Below are 20462 nucleotides of genomic sequence, written 5' to 3'. Positions count from 1 at the left end.
GGTCAACTCAGAGATGTGTGGGATGTTAAACTGAATCATTAAGCAGGATTCAGCACAAAACTAATTTCACAGCGAGCCCACCAGCCGAGATAATCCACCACTGTGCTTCCCCACACCCGTGCCGTGGCTGGATGGAATCAAATGTAATGCTTTGTTGGTGACTTTGAGTGACTAGAGCTGGTGGCTCTTCTATACCCATATAAACTGGAGTAGTTTGACAGCACCATTAAAAAGGGACATTAAAGAAAGAAAGCTTATCCTGAGAGGACATTTTTACATCCCCAACTCTGCAAAAAAGCCCCTTGCTTTAGCTTTTTTGGTCATGAGCAAACAAACTTCAGTCCCGATTATCTTATGCGACAGCCTGTAAACCCGTGGCAATATAAGAGCTGCTTTACTGTGGACGTGTCACCCATCGCAGGTTTTCCAGCACCAAGATTATACTCATGGCTAGGTGACTAGTTGGATTATTTTTTTGAGACATTTTTGCTTAGCATAAGTGTCAGTTTTTTCCTAACCCTACAGGCCACTGTTCCATTTATAAACTATATCTATTAATATATGTACAGAAAAGTCATCAGCTGTGGTCAAATGTAACTTGATCAGTGTTGATTTATGTTTAGTTTAAATGTATGTAAAGTTTAGACCCAGCAGATGTTTAGAAAATAAACATTAAACTAGAGCCTGCTCCGGAAAAGGGCTATCACACCGCCTCTAACCCAGCAGAAAACCAAACTGGAACAGAAGGACATTATTCTGTAAATTATTCCTAAACCGAGCCACGCTGCCAGTCTTAATGGCAAGTGGGCTTGTGCCAGTCATAGTAAAAGAAAAGTTGCAGCTACTCACAAGCTACTTCCATGCCATGCATATTTTGAATTCAACTGTACATTCCTATACACAGATCAAGCATAACATTATGACCACATTTCTAATATTGTGTTGGTCCCCTGCAACTGTGCTGCACTGTGTATTCTGACACCTTTCTATCAGAACCAGCATGAACTTCTTCAGCAGTTTGAGCTACAGGAGCACGTCTGTTGGAATGGACCACACGGGCCAGCCTTCGCTCCCCACGTGCATCAATAAGCCCTGGTCGCCCATGACCATTATCACAGGTTTACCACTGTTTACCATGCTCTGACCCAGTCGTCAAGCCATCACAATTTGGCCCTCATCAAACTCGCTCAAATCCTCACGCTCGTCCATTTTTCCTGCTTCTAACATCAACTTTGAGGATAAAATGTTCACATCCCCCCCCCACTAACAGGTGCCGTGATGAAGAGATAATCAGTGTTATTCAATTCACCTGTCAGTGCTCATAATGTTATGCCTGGTCGGTATATGGTGTATAACCAATTATTAACACAGCAGTAGTTCTTTAGTAACTAGTAATTCATTCTTCATTATTAAGTAAACTAAACTAAAAGTGAAGCTTCTTCCCAGTTTTCTGTCCCCTTTACTACAGAACAATCAGAGCGTGGGTTATGAAGATTTAGCTATTGATCCATGCTTAAGGAAAAATGCCCAGTGCCTAATGCACCCCTCTTATGCTGCACCTTTAGAGAATATAATCACCATTAGAGCATGAAAACATGAAAGCAAAACAACTTTCCTCTGCCCAATAGGAGCAAAATTACAAATGGCTGAGTCGATACCATGCCTATCATCATGGCTTGGAAGTGCAGACTCATAATGATCAGTTACAGAGGAGAAAAAAGTGGGGTCGTTCCATTACTGAAGAGCCTGTAATAAAAGTAAGAGTTGGGGTGGAGATTTGGACAAAAGTCTATAACGTCGACAACAAAAGGACACAGCAAATATGTTGGTACCAGCATGGAGCCACTTACAGACCTGCTACTAAACTCTACACGTCCACACTTTTTCACCACAAAGGAACGGATTTCTGCCTTTAAAAATCTGTTCTGTGTGACCGCGGGACAGATTACAGCTGAGCTAAAGCTAAAGCACCTCAGGAACACTGAACATGAGGCACAAATATAAGTACACCCGGGACAGGGTGGCAGTCCATCACACTTCGCTCGTGTCATGTTTCATCTGTTAGAGATGACATCCATTATTAGGACAGGTGGACATTATTTCCTGGCAGTGACCCAAATCCTATTTTATGCATCACATACAGGCTCATAAAGCCACTGGTAATGAACTAATTAAACACATTATTTAGTATTGTAAGATGTGGTTAAAAAAACATTTTATCATCATTCCTTTGAGCTTCACCTAATAACAACCTTATTTTATATTTGCTCTTTCAAGCTGTGTATTTCTTGATAAGCAAGGGTACGCAAACAAACACACACACACACACACACACACACACAAACACACACACACACTGTGGTGTCATTGTAATATTTAGCATCATAAAACCACCACTCACCAACAGCAGCAAGTTAAATCATCATGTAGTTTAACTAAATGATTGTTTTATGCTAGTATGTTTGTTTTAATGAAATAAATCATGCAAGTAGGTGGACTAGCTTCAAGATGTGTTGAAAATGTAAGTGTAAAAATATTACAAAAAGACACAACTGACTATGCAAAAGGTCTTTGCAAACGTTTATGTCAAAATTTTTTAACAACTTGCATCCATGATTATGACAGACGGCCATTGTTTACACGACACACACAGGTGATTTTCTGTCTGCATCCCGAACTGCACTGCATGCACATGATACTATTCACTAGGGTAGGGTGCAGTACAGAGCACAATCTATTTTAATCACCATTCTGTTAAGAATTTGTGAGAACACTTAACATTCTAATTAATCCCAAAGTTATTTAGTGGAGCAGAGGTCAGAGCTCTGCGTAGGCCTCATCAAACCCCGTCTTTATGGATTTCACTTATATGTTATGCAGAAACAGGAAATAGGATGGGGGTCCACATACTTTTGGATATACGTATGTACTTATAGGCTGCATGCTGGAGTTATCGTTATTTAGTAAAACCTTTCAGGGCAGCGTGCATTCTGATGTCATAATAGTTTGCTTTTAAAACCAGTAAACTTCCTGACTGTTCTTTAAAGGTGTAGGTAGAAAAAAGGAAACACGATCCATACGTTTTAACCTGACTGTCACCATGCAGGTCATGTGCATTGAAATAAGTTGGACCTGGCAGGCGAATCATGATGAAACGTGAGGGTTTGTGTGCATGTGTAGATAAGCAGCTCAGACGGGCACTTTAATCTCAATGTTTTCTCCAGGCACTGTGTGATTGCTGGTTTTGAAGTACGTCACAGGACATGTTTTACATGCTTGACTTAATCCAGAGCTCTGAAATGCTTTTCCACACCACACAACAAAATAATAGATGCAGACTGGTGATGCAACCGGTAATGAAATTTTACTTAAGCACTGATGACTTCTACCTATGATCTAAACGGCAAAAACGTCACTTTGATGGCAGAATACTGCATGTCTCTCTAAAATCTTAAATCTTAAATTACACATGCTACCCTCACACATACTGTATGTAAGTCATGCATGTCATGGGAAATGATGCACCCCCATACCATGAAAGATTTCTCCTTTTGCACGTTTTAATGCTAAGAGTCTGGATGGTACGTTTCAGCTTTGACATGAATTCTGTGTCTGTTTTTCCCAAGAACAAGCTGAAACATGGACACATCTGACCACAGTACACATTTCCACTGTCTTTCGGGTCATCTGAATTGGCTTGGGCCCAGAGAACTCTGCAGTATTTCTGCATAGAACTGATGTCTTGCTTTCTCTTTGTGTAATAGAGTTTCAGTTTGGATTTCCTAATGCAGCGGGGGACTGTGTTAAGTGACAATGGTTTTCTGATGTTCTCCTGATTTTCTGATGTGGATATATTTAAGTCACATCCTCTTCTTTTCACTGCATTTTTCAAAACAAACTTTTCTGGAAATGGAGTTTGTATTTAATTGATCTTTTCTCAGTGTAATTTGTCCTGTTCTTTCTGTTCTCTGTACTCCTGAATGATTTATTGGATGACTAAGAGAGGCGGTGTAACTCATGCATTCTCTTGATGGATATCTTGAGTTCTCAGACTGAAATATCAATTCCTGGACATTTAATACATTGCATTTTATCAATACATATGCTGCATGGCCTTTTTATTTTTGAGTTCAGTTGTGTCAGCCTGAGATAACTTTGGAATAAACTGCATTGTTGATTGTGAGTGTCCTTAGAAATCTTAGAAATGCTCCCAAAGACACGGCCAAGATCTGGGGCCTCCACAACCTTTAAAAAGAGCTAAAGCTGTCAAAGCTGCAGAAAGTGGGGAGGAGGGAAGGGGGTACTCAATATTAATGCACATGGTTTTAGGGGTCAGGTTCCTACATTGTTTGGCCATATAGTGCATCATTTTTCTGGTTAATGCAGCAGCTCTGCCCTGTTAGTGTTCATGCAGAGATTCCAGATCATTTCCATAGAAACTTACAGTAAAACGTATAACCATTATTCACCTTGTAACCTGAATCAGATTTATGGTGACATGCTTGCATCATATTTTTTTTCTCAAATATTTTATACTGGACTTGATACATGAAAATGTTAATGAATGAACTTTTAATTGCAGTAACTGATTAAAGCATTTGTAATGATGACTAAAGCGACTTTAAGCAAGGCTGGGCGCATTGTGCTGCTTTCTGCTCACATGATACGCGGCAAAACCGCTTTCTGCTGGCTGTGCCACTGAGTGCCGAGCCTGAAATAATCAATTCTACTGACAATATTAAAAAAACTAAAAAATACAGTGGCCTCATAAAAAGTATTATATATATATTTTTTTTTTATTTAAAGGTGAATTAAATCATACTGAAGAGCCACGAAGCCACGACAAGCAATTCTAAAATTAGGAAACTCACTCACTCACTTTCTATCCCAGCTTTTCAATAGGCGCAAGGCACACAGTAACACCCTGGATGGGGCAACAGTCCATCGCAGGGCAGACACACATACACACACACACTCTCCTATAGGGCAATTCAGTGTCTCCAGTTAACCTGACTGCATCTTCTTGGACTGTGGGAGGAAACCGGAGCTCCCGCAGGAAACCCACGCAGACACGGGGAGAACATGCAAACCCCACACAGAAAGGACCCGGACCGCCCCGGTTTGGGATCGAACCCAGGACCTTCTTGCTGTGAGGCGACAGTGCTACCCACCGAGCCACCGTGCCACCCAGAATGAGGAAACTTGCTATCTAAAATGCAAGCTTACTGTTTCACAGCTGACTGATTACTGTGCTGGATTTTTTTCACAATTCCATGTTAGAAACAATGAGTTTCTCAATTTCTCTTCACTTTGTTTGTGCTTTACTTCTGACGACATCATTTAAACAATTAGTCTAATTGGTGGAGCTTTGAAAAGGTCAGCGGCAAACTGGGTAAAAGAGGTCAGCAAAATCGAGCAACAAAGCGGTAAATTTGATAAACACCGGGCACTAAAGGTGGTGCGGTGGCAAAGTAATTAGGAAACAATGTTACAGCAGTGTGAAAGCGGATCATGTGAATGCTGCACAATAAAAACGACTATCATTAAACTGGGTTGATCTGTGAAGCCATTTACTCTACAAACCTACACTGTTTAACTAAAGATAAAGATATTACACCTGAAAAGATCACCACATGGGCTTTTTATACCATAACACACACACAAACACACACACACACACACACACACACCAGACGGTATTTGTGACACAAACCCTTCCGCTAAGAGCTATCTGCATCTCTCAGCTGTGATACTGGTAATGAAATAGAGTTTGGATTATAATCAAAAATGATTTTACAAACACATAAGCACTTAAATCTTGACACCCCCACCACACACACACACACACACACACACACACACACACACACACAGATATTAGATAAAAATATTATTACAGTTTAGATCTATAAGTAACTTTTAAATAGAGAATTTAACACACTAATAAAGCATTGGGGTCGGAGCTCAGTCTCATGTAACAGCTTTCAATGTGCTAATACTAATCTGTTCACTAACACAGCTAACGGCTCACAGGGTCAGCAGTCAATCCACCTTCTGCATGATTTTGGGAGTTTAGAGACATTGAAACATACTGGAAAATGAGTGAAATGTGCTTTTACTTGTTGCTGGGGGGCAGCACGGTGGCTCGGTGGGCAGCACTGTCGCCTCACAGCAAGAAGGTCCTGGGTTCGATCCCCAGGTGGATCGCTCCGGGTCCTTTCTGTGTGGAGTTTGCATGTTCTCCCCGTGTCTGCGTGGGTTTCCTCCCACAGTTCAAAAACATGCAAGTGAGGTGAATTAAAGACACAAAATTGTCCATGACTGTGTTTGATATAAACTTGTGAACTGATGAATCTTGTGTAATGAGTAACTAACCGTTCCTGTCATGAATGTAACCAAAGTGTAAAAAATGACGTTAAAATCCTAATAAACAAACAAACAAACTTGTTGCTGGGACCCCGAGGAGCAAACCTGTAGTGGTTTTAGCATATATCATGTCACATGAGATCATGTCACACGTCATTTTAGGTATAACAGAGCTTTATGTACCTTTAATGGGTGAAGGATACACAATATATCACTTCCTGTAAAATTCAGACAGCACCACCTTAGTGAGAAGATTCCTTCCATCATTTTGGAATTTTAACTAAGAAATGTCATACAAATAATTGCAATCGTTGTTTTTATTGTATTTTTTCCACTAATCATCGTCTGAACTCAGTTCCCCAGAAGTTTGGCGTGTAAATAAGCAGCACAATCTGTTTCAGCATAATTTCACTAACACACGCTGACAAATTGGCTTGACCTCTAGTCAGAGCACATCTCTTATGGTTTATGAATGTTCTTACCCACTGGGATTGTGATAGCAGTCATTACACTAATGGAGGCGCATGCTAATTGATGACATCCTTATTAGCATTGTGTGTTAATTACCCGAACCACTTAGCTGCATCCGTAAGCCTGGATATTTCCTCTTAATCCTGAGGTACACAACAAAAAGCTGCGGCACACTTTCCCTGCCTTTACTGGCCAGAGACTTAATTTTAGCGGTCAAAATCTTCACAACCCGTGAAAACCCCCCTTCTTACACCATGTGCAGGGAAAAAAAAATACTAAATCATCATAATTAATAGATACTAGAGATGGGACGATCGATCGGCTACGAATCGGTATCGGCCGATTTTTAATCAAAATATGCTATCGGCGATCGGCGATATTTCCTAAAAGTAGCCGATCCGATCGTGTGATATATAAAGACCATGTTAAGTTAACAGCTCAGTGGATTGATCCAGACTTTGAGCTACGAAGCACCAACCATCACATCACCATTCATCAACCATCGTACAGAAACCATCGTGAAAGCTCTTACGATGTAATTTTGCTGATTGTAATATTTACTTTAAAAAGATAATTCAACCCGGTCACATCTGAGTCGATTCTATCAGCACGTTATATAAACTCCTGGTTCACTTTGGTAAATCGTAAGCGGTTCTTACTTGTGATGTAGATGAGAACAGAAAACGTTACAGAGCCAATCAGAGGCAAAAGTTTATTCATTACCAAATTCGTTAGTTCAGGATCATCTGCTGAACTTTTAGAAAACTTTTAGCTGCTTAGACGGAACGAGTCTGACTCGGTTACAGATCTGTGGTAATAACAGTGTAATGAAGCTTTTTAATGTAAGAGAGTCACACAAAATGTTCTGTAGTAGTTGGTGTTTATTTAAAACCACGACATTTAATTAATAACAGTAAACACGGAGAGATAACCGAGAAGAGAAACTTACGCTTCACATAAAAACGAATCAACTCATGAATCAATGAATCACTTATAGCGATACTGTGAACAAAGCGTCTCTGTAACTGCGTCTCTTCTAAAGGCACAAACACACAAACACACACACACACACACGCGCTGCTCCGGTTTATCTTTACTGTGAGGCTCTTTTTAAGTTTATTTACTGCTAAACCCCCCCCCCCCCCTGATCGGAATCGGCCGATGTCCCTGAAAGGAGATCGGAATCGGTGCCAAAAACCCCGATCGGTCCATCTCTAATAGATACATAACACATTTTACCTTGATCCTATTTTAGTTTTCATTCTAAATAAACCTCATAGGCACACTGACAACATGCAGCCAAGCCAATTAGGTTTAGGAAAGAAACCCCTCTTACCTGAGCGTGAACATTTCCACAGGTGAGTACGGAGCAGCAGCGACAAAAGCCGACACACTTTCTCTCGGCCGAACCGGTGCTGACGGCACGAGCACTGCAAAATTTCCATCCATTCTCTGTTCTGCTAATTCCGGAACGGCCGGAGTCCGAAACAACCTCACACTTCCGATTCTTCTCATTGGCGTGGACGCTGCAGATCCGAACGATTCCTCCTGGCCCGGCTGTCCTGGATTCCTGGATGCTGAATCCTTGCCGAGGCACTGGCTGTTCTGTGCAGACGTTAGAGAGTAATACAGAGCCACTTGGTTTCCTTCTGTAAGATCCGAGCTTTTCTGGCGGCCCGGAACCACGCTGGGTGGAGCGAACCATGACGCAGGAGGTTCCAGCTCGGCCACGCAAGCTCCCAGCTCTCCTTGCAACCTGCAGATTGCACGTACTTCCTGCGTTTCGTGGAAGGCGAACATGCGCAGGCAGGGCAGTTTATCCACAATGCTGTAGTCGTCCCAGTCCCTCCCGGCTATGTAGAACAGGACCTGGATGTTGGGCTTGTCCAGGTGGATTTTCTCTCTGAGGATGAATGTTTGGACTTTCCAGTTGAAGGTAAAGAGCGTTGAGGAGGCCATCATGGAGCCTGAAGGCTGAAGGAGCTCCAGAGGAACGGGCTGCTCCACAAAGAGCGCACCGTAGCTGGCTCGGAGGCTCGGGGGTTTCCTCGCCTGTTGGATAAACAGCGGCTCGGTACGGGAGAGAAAGCTTGAGTTGCGCATGAAGTCCTGGGTGGCCTCCTTAAGGAAGAATGAGGACTCTGTGTTGATGAGCTGGTATTGAACAGGCAGGTACGTGGGTGAAAATGAGTAACGCTGGAGACTCTCTGGGATTCGGCTCTCTGTAACTAACAGAAGAGACATAAGCATCAGTATACATACAAAATGCTTAAATTATATTAAGCTCCAAAGACTAGTCAAATATTTTATATAAAAGCTTTATTTCTGTGTATCTGTGAAGGACGAGCTGAGACGTGTTCACGCTGAGCGGCTCTTACTGATATGTGAAGTGATATGTATGATGACAAGCTGTGTAAAGCACATTTTAAACAAGGACTGAACTACAATAAATCATTACCTGTCACTGTGATGGACACAGTATCTGTTTTTTATTGACCAATGATTGGAACCTCATCGCATTACGCATGTCTAAATTGTTTACTTATTTAATTATGTCACGTACACAGACTGAGGCAGAGTTTAAAAAGCATACCACTGTTTCAGCCATCAACTTTTCATTGATTTACTTTTATTATGAATATAGCAGCAATACATCCTGCTATTATAATTATTATCAATTAGAACAATTAAAGTCTGAATATATTTTTCATAAAGCCTTAATTTGTTCATGGATATGTATTAAACAAGTCAGTTAACTCTAAAAATAATAAAAATACTATGTATTATTCTCTCAGTCATTATTGCTCAGTTGGAAGCTGTCAAACTGTTGTTTTTCTTTTGGCTGCTCCTGTATTTGGGGTCACTACAGAGGGTCACTCTGGGCTCAGGTTTTATGCTAGATGTCCTTCCTCATGCATCCCACCTTATTTGTATTCAGACTTGGGACCAGCGCTGAGAGCTTACTGACAGATGCACCCACCTTCCCAAACCAAAAATAGCCAATCATGTCTGTGTAGATGCCCAACCAGCTAATAGCATGGCTGAGACACAAACCCTGGATGTCAGCGGTTGTGGACCAGCGTGATTTACCTCTGCGCCACTTGAGCACAGCTTTGAAACTTGCCAACTATATGTCAATAATGTTTCTACACTTATTAGACAGAGAGGAAGTCTATAATCGAAAGGGAAACGGTTGTAGGTTGAGCTGCAAGTTTCAAGGCACATGTTTACATGAGCATACAGAAAAGCTTTTTAATAAGAACTGTTTCAACCTTGTGGTCGGGACCACGTGTTGTTGTGTGACTCTGGGAGGACACACGCAGGCAATCACCGAACACTTTATAAGGGGTAAAATACCTAATCAATGCCCATAAAATGCAAGGGATGAGACTGGGAGATCTAAACAAAAGAACAAAGAAACAGGACATGGGAACAAGAGCAGGAAAATGAGAACACGGGCTCGGAACATGAACTATGTCTAGAATTATAAAAAGAAAGCAAATGTAAAATCAGAACCAACAATAATACTCAGTCCAGAACAAAGAGACAAATAGAGGTGCATATATACAAACGAATCAGCAAAACAGTGGCATCTGACAAGTCAAAAAACAAGGGGTGTAGACAGGATGGGAGGTGTGTGTGTGTGTGTGTGTGTGTGTGTGTGTGTGCGGTGACAGAACACATCACACATAAAAACACTAGAGTGAAGCTGACATAGTCACCTGACATAAAACCATTATTATGGGGATTTCAGCAGACATATGGGCAGTTGTAGCCTAGTGGTTAAGGTACTGGATTAACAATCAGAACTTTTTTGGTTCAACCCCCAACACGTTGCCACTGTTGGAGTAAGTCCTGGCTGTGTACACCTCCTTTAGAGTTCTGGTACTGGAATTAATGTATCAGGTGCAGCAGTGTTGTTGGGAAAATCGCTCTAATCCAGGGGTGGGCAATTAAATTTTCCAAGGGGCCACATAAGAAACTGGGACTGTTGTGGAGGGCCGGACCAATAAGGTGAACTTAATTCTGCTCAATATTAATTTTATCTCTTCTTTATTTACATTTACAGCATTTAGCGTTGACGTCTTTATCCAAAGCGACTTACATTACAGTTACACTATACAGTCTGAGCAATTGAGGGTTAAGGGCCTTGCTCAAGGGCCCAAAAGCAGCAACCTGGCAGTGGAGGGGTTTGAACCAGCGACCTTGTATTTACTAGTCCAGTACCTTAAGCACCAGGCTACAACTGCCCACTTTTTATGAGAAGCAGTAAATTGTACAGTTCTAATGAGCTGTTAATGTTTAGATGTTACAATCAGAAAATTAGAAGTAGGCAGAGAAAAAACATTAACATTATTTTACTTTTTAAACAAATAAAAAGCAAAAAAAAAACAAATGTGAACAAATGTGCAAGTTTTTAAACTATTTTGTTTTGAGTCTAATTACCACATTTGTTTTTCAGTCCTTTGTTATTGTTGGATATTCTTTTTAAAATCACAAAGCTGGTCCTAACTGCTTCAGTTCTGGATGTGTTAAACTTTATAAAAAGTCCTTGTTGCTTTTGCAGTTTAGTTAGTGAAGCTTCAGGTGTGATGCTCTGCATCGTTCATGTTCTTGTATTTCTCTGTTTAGTACCGCGATTTAAAGCCTAAATTGTGATCGTTAAACAGCTTTACACCTGACTTCAGTTAATAAATACTTCGGAAGTTCATGTCTTGTTAAAAACTCCACCGTCAGTCACACTCAGTTCTGTTTGCATTACGGTGAAGCTGGATACACTCGCACACACAAAAACGAAACTTACGGATATTTAAAGACACAGCACTCCCGTCAAAATCAATCCTGTTGTATTGCATGTTTGATGTACATTTATTTACATCTAATTTTTAATTGCCTCGAACCTCATGCGGGCCGGTTAGGGATGTCTCCCTGGGCCGTACAATGCCCAGGTCTGCTCTAATCTCTAACTGTACACCTGCAACCAGTACTAAGAGTGTTTCTGATAAATAAGCCAGGGACAGTATTTAAAAATCCAAACAACAATGCTGCACCTGTTGTCTGCTTTAAAGTTCTGTTGCTCTGGTTTAAACCTTAAAATGTGGATCGGCTCTCAGAGCAGCCAACAGCAGTTCATCGAGTCTAATCTCCCCTGCTGAAGGCTATCAGGCACTATCATAGCACCAACATCGATCTCACTTCACTCACACACTGCTGACGGGCCTGTTGAGTCTGGCACACACACACACATGAAATCACAGTGCCTTTATTAGGGTATAAATTGGAGCCTTTATGGGGATTTGGATATTTATTGTGCATTAGAAGATCACCAGTCTGTTCACTGTTTGGCGTAAATCATTAGAACTCACGATCATTTAGGACATTACCTGTTTTCTTTTGTCTCCAATCATTTACTACAAAAGCCGTTCTCCTATTTCTTGTCATATTTATGTGAATGAAATAAAAATTAGCGAGGATGCTCTTACATTAATGACTGAAAAGTGCAGATCGCTCGTCTCATAAACCTTGCACTGTAAGATAGTCAGTGAGACTACTCACATACTTTTAATTTAACCACCAGGAAACGGTTCTGATTAACATGAGCTCAGCTATCAGCCAGTCGGGTGCCCACACAGACATGATTGACTGAAGGGATTCCTCTTTGCTGCTACAGTTGCAGCTTCTGCACAGAGATCGTGATGCTGATACTGATCCCCCATATTGTGAACCCGCCTCATGCTGGTGAAAGGAAGCAGTTGGCTACTACACACATGTCTAAGGAGGCGTGTGTTAGGTACGACCCTCCTCGGTCAGGGTCTGCTGTAGTGGAGGAGATAGAACTGGGGGATTGGATAGGACAAGATTGGGAGAAAAAGGAAAATATGCATAAATAGAACAACAATAGAAAATAAGGGATTTATGGTAGGCTGAGAATATTTCAGTAATTTAATGTAGCCCTGCATGTTTGTGATACAATTGAAAAGAATTTAAACATTATATAATTAAATTACCTGTAAACAATAAACTATCTGTGATATCCATGATTGGGCACTTGGTATCATCTTTGCAATAAGTGTGAAGCACTTCTGACTGACCTACACGTTCACTGAGTAAATATAGCAAGGATTTGTTGAATGTATGTTTTGCAGTTACATATTTCTGAAGAACCGTCCTCATAATTTGTTCACACATGCTGTAATTTTGATAAAAACACTTCTAGTTACTCTTGGAAGATTTTCTTCTTTGTGTATATGAAGGACGAGCTGAGCGGCTCTTACTGATATGTGAAGTGATATGTATGAAGACAACCTGTCTAAAGCACATTTTAAACAAGGGTTGAGCTACAATAAATCATTACCTGTCACTGTGATGGAACGGTGTAAAAAAAAAACATCACAGTCTGTTATTATCGCTCATATTTGTTTTTATTGACTGATGATTGGAAACTCATTGCATTATGCATGTCATTGTGCAGAATGCAACATATGTATGGGTAAATATTGCAAATGCCATGTCAATTATTGTCGGTGCATAAAAGGAAGGCATCAATTTGTTAATGAATATGATATCGGGGCCTCATTTGACATTTCTGTTCAATGCACCATTTTATAGCATTGATTAGTGTGGTGGTAACTAAAACTATATAGATCATTGATGCAAACACAGGTCACAGGTTCTTCTAAATCACACCACCATGCACATAACCTGCTTACAAACAGAGGACGTGAGGATGTCAGTATTAGATCGTATCAGCTGGCGTATTCCTTGTACACTCTTGTTTAAACTTGCACATACTTGGCTGTAGTAGTGCTCCGATTTAACATGAAACAAAAGGTGTTTACAATAACGAGGAAAATTGATTTATTTAGATAATAAACTAAGAATCTATTATGCGTCAGTATGGCGCTACGCGTAAACAGCTGGCATGTAGTAATTATTTTAAAAAAAAACAGCACACGTGGGTGTGAAACATTATTTCTCATCAGAAGGAATTTATTTAAATAATGGACTCTGCTCTCCATGTTACATCAACTAATATCATTCTAACTGACTTCAGCTGAAATTGTTCATAGGGCATTTTGTGTTGGTTTTTATGTCAAGTTACCGTTTTCAAGTTTTACTTTGTGTTTCATGTGGTGAACCTGTTCTGTGCATGTTTGGATATAGAGGAGGGGTCTGTGTATTGAGTTTGAGCCTCTTTTTTGGCTTTTGAAGCAGCTGAATGAAGAGTATAACCATACAGAGGGTGGAGCAATTCTAAACTGAACCTAAATGTGAGTGAGTAAATGAATGGGTGAGTGTGACATTCATTGTGCTCATGGTTTAATTCTGCACCCAGTGTTTTTTGGTGATGACTAACACACATCAGGCGTCACTGGGATGAATTGGTTTGTTAAAGATAAATGAATTAATAAACGCAATGAGAAGAAGAAAGACAGAGACCGAGAGAGAGAGAGAGAGAGAGAGAGAGAGAGAGAGAGAGAGAGAGGACTGTCATTCTGTCAGTGTTTAGTGAAGAGGAGAAGTGAAGGCTCTCTTGATAAATTTTTGAGAATTCAGATATCCCACAATGCATTGCTTTTTTGCCTCTAAGGACACTGCTTTTTGCTTATCCTAACGAGTTGCTCCTGGTCCCCAGCCCAATGACAGAAAGAGGACTGCGGCATTGTTCTCAGTCTCATCACATTACTCTGGACATATTTTTACATCAGGTGTAATTAATAAGCCTTATTGACTCGGGGCTCTGCTGTCACAAATAATATATTAAGCTTTTTACTTTCATGAGCATCATCTGCACAGTGATGTATGAGAGTTCACCTACGCAACAGCACTGGACACAGTTAGACATAGATGCAGACGATCAATACGCAGTCCGACATTATGGCAGTGACCATTTCATGAAAATGAATGGTCCTGAAGAATGAGGGTGCTCGTCGACACAGACATCTCAGCCATAACGATTTACACGGCAGGTTTCTTTTAGCTGTCAATATACATAAAAGGACAGAAAATCAGGGGGCAAAATTCCAAAGAGGGATGCGACACATCATTTTTAATCATTTAGTTTTGTTACTATGCTTATGAAAACATCTGGATGGTAACGAGTCAAACATCAAATCTGTAATGAGTCGAGCTGCAGTATCAGCTTCCACTAACAGACCGACTTCGTTCATCTAAGTGAGAACTGCATTCGCTCCTGGCAAACTATAGTTTTTATTATATATTATTTCTCATTATAAAATGAACTGCAGCTGAACCCAACACTATACAGGTATGCTCAGAGTTCAGCTCACCCCTGAGTCTCTGAATGATGCTGGCGTGTTACTTCCACCCATGGTGTCACTTTTATCGATGGTGAAGCTTTTTTGACCACCTATTTGCTTCCCTGTCCTCAGGGGTTTGCTGTCCCTTATAACCTTTTTCAGCCAGAGCAACATGTTTGGCTGTCAGTCAATGAAACTAGGTTCCCATATACCCAGTACCTGGTCGACTGGGATTAATGTGGTCCTGAGAAGCGATTTTGTGTCCTGAGCGCGCCATGTCCTGAATCCAGACCTAATCAGGGAGAAGGAATAGGAATGTCATGAGCCCTCCCTAGGGGTGGGAGTTCTGTAACGAGTTAACCTGTGATTCCTGCTTTCACCAGCAGGGTGTAAGATGTGCAGACCAAAGCCAATCTGTCCCGTAAGGGTATATTTAGAGGAGCCAATCCATCTTCTCTGGCCAGGAAAGAGGTTTAAAGCCTGTCAAGCTTGCTACACTTGGAGGAAGGAAGGAATACACATTGGAAAGGTGGCCAATCAGTTGCTGGGAACAACTCACTCACTCATTTGCTTACTTCAAAATACATTAGATAAGCAGCCAATACACATTTTAGGAAACGTGAGGAAACAAAAAGACCTGAAAAAAAAACCACAGTGAAAACATGGGAATCTCTTTAGACAGGGACAGAAAGCAGGGACTAAACACAAGTCTGCAGGACACGTTGTTGTATGCCGTCCACACTACCAGCTGTACTAATATGCAGCTTAATTAGAGCCTGGGTAATTTTGTGTCGGTTAAAAGGCTAAACTTAGCAATGCCATATTAAACAGGTGGATGGAAATTGATTCCTATTTGTACAGTAAAACACCAAAACCAACCTTATGAAGTCATTTTTGGTGAGTCACAGTGTTGTGATTGTTTATTTACGGTGAGAAGCTTTATGATTTGGTAGTTCTCAACTCTAAGGTCATCCCGACTAATGTTAGCTCTAAAATAAGACGACTAATAGCAGTAGTCACCAAGTCATGTTAGAAATATGGTCCTTTTATCACCTTAGTATAATATTAGTCCAAGGGCAGTACGACACCCACAACCACACGCAAACACACACACTCACGTGCATGTGCTCACACAAGAACTGCAGCAAGCGAAATATATTGCAGTGAAAGTTTATTGACATTTAGGAAATGAGTTCTGTTCATTAATCAGAAAGTTATATGGCCATTTGTCACTGCTCATAGCCTTGGTGTGATTTACACCCAATCCTAATAAAATAAATAAATAAATAAACCCTTCCTCATTTCTACTGTTCATTCATCTCACCAAATCCACTGTACAAAGATAAACTGTCATTGTGTTTTAACTCAGAAAGACTTAATGGAGCTGCCATTGTTTCTTTAATACTTATGAATATGTTGGAAAGACTGAATTAAAAACTGAATTAAAGCAAATTTAAAAAAAGCAAAGAATTTTTATATTACGTGTGTATATATATATATATATATATATATATATATAATTTAAATATATTATAATATAATATTTGATATTTTTAAATACTGTTTCTATTATGATTGTTTAGAACACAAACTTTGTCAAGATAATAAAAAAATTAACTTTTGCAAACTTGTTTAACCTTTTCTAAGGTTTTGTGGATTATTACAATTTGTAAGGTAACTTAGATGAATCATTTCGAGTAGAAAGTTCTCTAATGTTATTACACTTTCTTCTTATTCAGGAGGCTGGATGACTGAGACTGAGGCAGGTCCACCATCAGACCATCAACTGATCCAGTAAACCGCTGTTTGTTTGAAATGAAGCTTTTCACCACATTGTCTCTGTATCGGTCCATTCCTTTGAAACAGGCCTTTGTGGTCTGGTGGTCTAAATGAAAGACAGGGCTCTAGTGTGCGACCAATTTGGTCGCACATGCGACCTAATTTCTCAATGGTGTGACTAAAAAAAATCTTAGGTCGCACCGGTGCGACCAGCCGTTCGAGGGGGAAAAAAAGTCTCCGCGACTCTGAAAGTCTCCCTGTGGTTCAACAACAAACACACAATCAGAGATAGTGAAGGGCGGGACAATATTGTAGCGGCGGTATGTGACATTCAGCTCAGCCAATCAGAATGCAGCACCTGGTTATGTGCAGTTTGTTTAGTTTCGTATATGAGACTCGCCGTATAGCCCCAGGATGGAAGTTCGGGTGCTGGAACGCTCTTGGAAGTCCTGACTAAACAGTTAAAGTGACTCTACTATGTCGTGTGCTTTTATTCCCACACCTCCACCACCGCACAGCAAAAGACCTGTAGCATCCCCACCGCACAGCGGCTAAGTGAGCCGACCCTCTACAGTAGCAAGTGGCTAATGCTAGCGGTAAAGTGCGGCGATAATGAAAGTAAAAACACGACAATATTTTCGTTAAGTAAAATATAAAAATAACTAAAAGACAATGAAATATCAGTATACATGTAATCACACAGTGAGTGCACCGCAAGCGATTTTGGGACTCTGTGTAAACGATACAGTAAAGCCGATAATATAATGCACTGCATTTAAGATTACACTCTAGAGCCCCATACACACACACAAATATACACACACATATATATAAACAGATATACACACACACACACACAAATATACACACACATATAAACAGATATACACACATACACACACATATATATAAACAGATGTACACACATACACACATATAAACAGATATACACACATACACACACATATAAACAGATATACACACATACACACACATATAAACAGATATACACACATACATACACACATTTACTCTATTATTATTTTTATAATTTGTATTATAGTCTACTATAATACTATCATTGACTGTAAAGAGTGTAGGAAGAGCAATAGTGCATTTGTGACTGGTTGTAATACATTTCGAATTGAAATGCTGAAAAAGCACAATGCATCTATAAAACCCATTACATGCCGGGATAAATGTACTGCCCAAGTGTCCCCTCTCTCTGCTGCCTTTCAGCGGCAGGCAGCAGCAAACAGATCATCAAATGAGGCCATGTTGACCAAATTGTTAATCATTTACAAGTCGATATTGCCTATATGGACAACGATTTAAAAAAAAGTGAACCTGTAAAACTGCGGTGTTAAATGCGATGCGGTCGAAAATTTGGGTGCACCTAACTTTTGTGCTGGTGCACCTAAGAAAAAAAGTTAGGCGCACCAGTGCAACCAGTGCAAAAAGTTAGTCTAGAGCCCTGAAAGAGCCTTGGCCTCTCACTGAAATTAGTAATCATGTATTGGGATTTAATTCTGCATGTATTTGCTGATGTGTGCAGTCCACTATCTCTTTATAAACTCACATTTTAGAGATTTAAAATAAAAGAATCTGGAAGAAATCCAGACTAACAGGTGAAAATGCTATAAATGTATTCCTGACATGAGGCTGCCAGCACTACAGCCTTTTTTTATCAGATGTTAATTGGCTCTGACGGAGGTTAGCTGGACTTTGAGAGGGTGAGTCACTGAGCTTCAAGCTGTTTGGGTATCTGAGGGCGAACATCACACAACTGAGGCCACAAAGAAAACCCAAAACCTTTGATTTTTGTTAGTGAGTGAGAAAGTGAGCCAGCATGTGAGAGTGAAGAAGTAAATATGAATAACGTGAGTCACTTTAGGATGTGAAGATTTGTGCAGATACGACTGTGAGAGCGCACGAGTGTGTGAATGAAAGCGCGAGAAATTGAGAGTGTGTATGGACCAGACAACTGCAGATTTGTGTGGTCATCAGTATTCTGCAGGCTTGTGCTGGACTTCACTAAAAAGCTGCACAGGCCTCTAATGAATGTCTTCCTGCTTGTCATTGCCCTTTATGGCCGCATGACATCATAAATCAGCGCCAACACAGAGACCTGCGCTCATTCCCGACTAGCACACGACACTCCCCCATGACTACTGATGTCAAATTAGCACAGAGAGCAATTTTGAGAACTAATCATTTCTATAAAATGTGAATAATGTTCTAGAACATGGAAATTCCAAAAATGTTGATCAAGCTGTTGGGTATAATGAACATTCCTTACATTTATTTTCAATTTGATGTTAGTATTATGAGCAAGGCTGTGGATTTCACACACATCAGGGCCATGTAGAGAAAACCTTGGCAGAATGTATTTACCGTAACACCAATGTCATGCAGCTGTGTCAGGATACATTACCTCAGAAATGAGTACGCTTCAGATTGAATGGAGAAACTATTGTGCATTTAAATCATGAAAGAATAATGGATCAGCGTGTAGCTGCAGACAGACTGCATAAATTATAATAAACTCTGAACACATGTAGATTAAATGATACAATATTTATTTAAAGCCTCAGTAATGTTTCCAAACCCCAGCAATGTAGTCTAAGCAAACATTGTTAGTTTAATAGTGTAAGAGCGTTTAGTTAAATTGTAATAAATCTCAAAACGACTTGGTTCAATAGAAATAGTTCTTAGTTAAGTGAACCAATAAAAATGCTGTCTCTGTCTGAACCCCCCGTGCTAAGAAAACCAGTGCGTAGCTTCCTAACACTCTTACAAAACAACTTAAGAGCAGTTGGCCTACACGCAGTTGGCCTACATGACGTAGTAAAAATGCAGAGAACAAATCATTTAGTATTTTAGTTGGGTTGGTGCTAACGATGCTTAATGCCACAGATGCAATAAAAACCCTTTCCTATCACAAGAAGCAATCTGGCAAACACCTGCTGAGTGCAGTATAAATCCACACAAATGTTCTGTGGTGAAGTGTTGTGCCCACAGTTCTTCTTCTCTCACAACATCTTTTAGCCTAATAAAGTTTAAATGGGCACATTAATAAAGATTTTGTTGGCGAAATGCTATTTTCGCTGAGCATAAATTACAAATCGCCTCTTATTTAAAAGGAAGCTATTTTGCCAGGCTGATAAAGTGTGAACAACTGAAGGAATAAATGACTACAAGCTAATTCTGTCAACCATTTAAAAACACAGTTTAAAAACAACTCGCTTTTTTTTGCCTTCATTTCATTTTCACCAGTGCTTTATCCTGGTCAGGGTCGTGCTGGGTCCAATTTCAAAGGAAAACACTGGGCGCAGGGCAGGAACACCCTGGACCAGATGCCAATCTATCGTAGGGCTTTGGCCACCCCCTCAGATATAATTAATCATGTCTGTATAGACGTCTGGCTGGCAGACCGCACCACTGAGATGCAAACCAAGATCTGGGGATAACACAATAGGCTTTGTAATATACAATATTAAACAAATATTTTTGAGCATAAGAGAGAACCATTATTGTTGTAGTTTTCTAGTAGTGGAAAATGTTATAATACTTCCCTTAAAGACA

At 40.3% G+C, this 20462-nt stretch overlaps 1 protein-coding gene across 4 annotated transcripts in view; it reads right to left on the bottom strand.

The window, feature by feature from the left end:
* Positions 1 to 20462, bottom strand: part of LOC134318547 (transmembrane protein 132C-like) — a 110186-nt gene that overhangs the window by 58025 nt on the left and 31699 nt on the right. For all 4 annotated transcript variants that reach the window (XM_062999544.1, XM_062999543.1, XM_062999541.1 and 1 more), the window contains exon 2: positions 8174 to 9065. In XM_062999544.1, coding sequence (XP_062855614.1) covers positions 8174 to 9065 — 892 coding nt within the window. The remainder of the gene's footprint in view (positions 1 to 8173; positions 9066 to 20462) is intronic.

This window comes from Trichomycterus rosablanca, chromosome 7 (assembly GCF_030014385.1).
Source record: "Trichomycterus rosablanca isolate fTriRos1 chromosome 7, fTriRos1.hap1, whole genome shotgun sequence".
Classification (NCBI taxonomy): Eukaryota; Metazoa; Chordata; class Actinopteri; order Siluriformes; family Trichomycteridae; genus Trichomycterus; species Trichomycterus rosablanca.
This window is presented reverse-complemented; position numbering and strand designations above follow the sequence as displayed.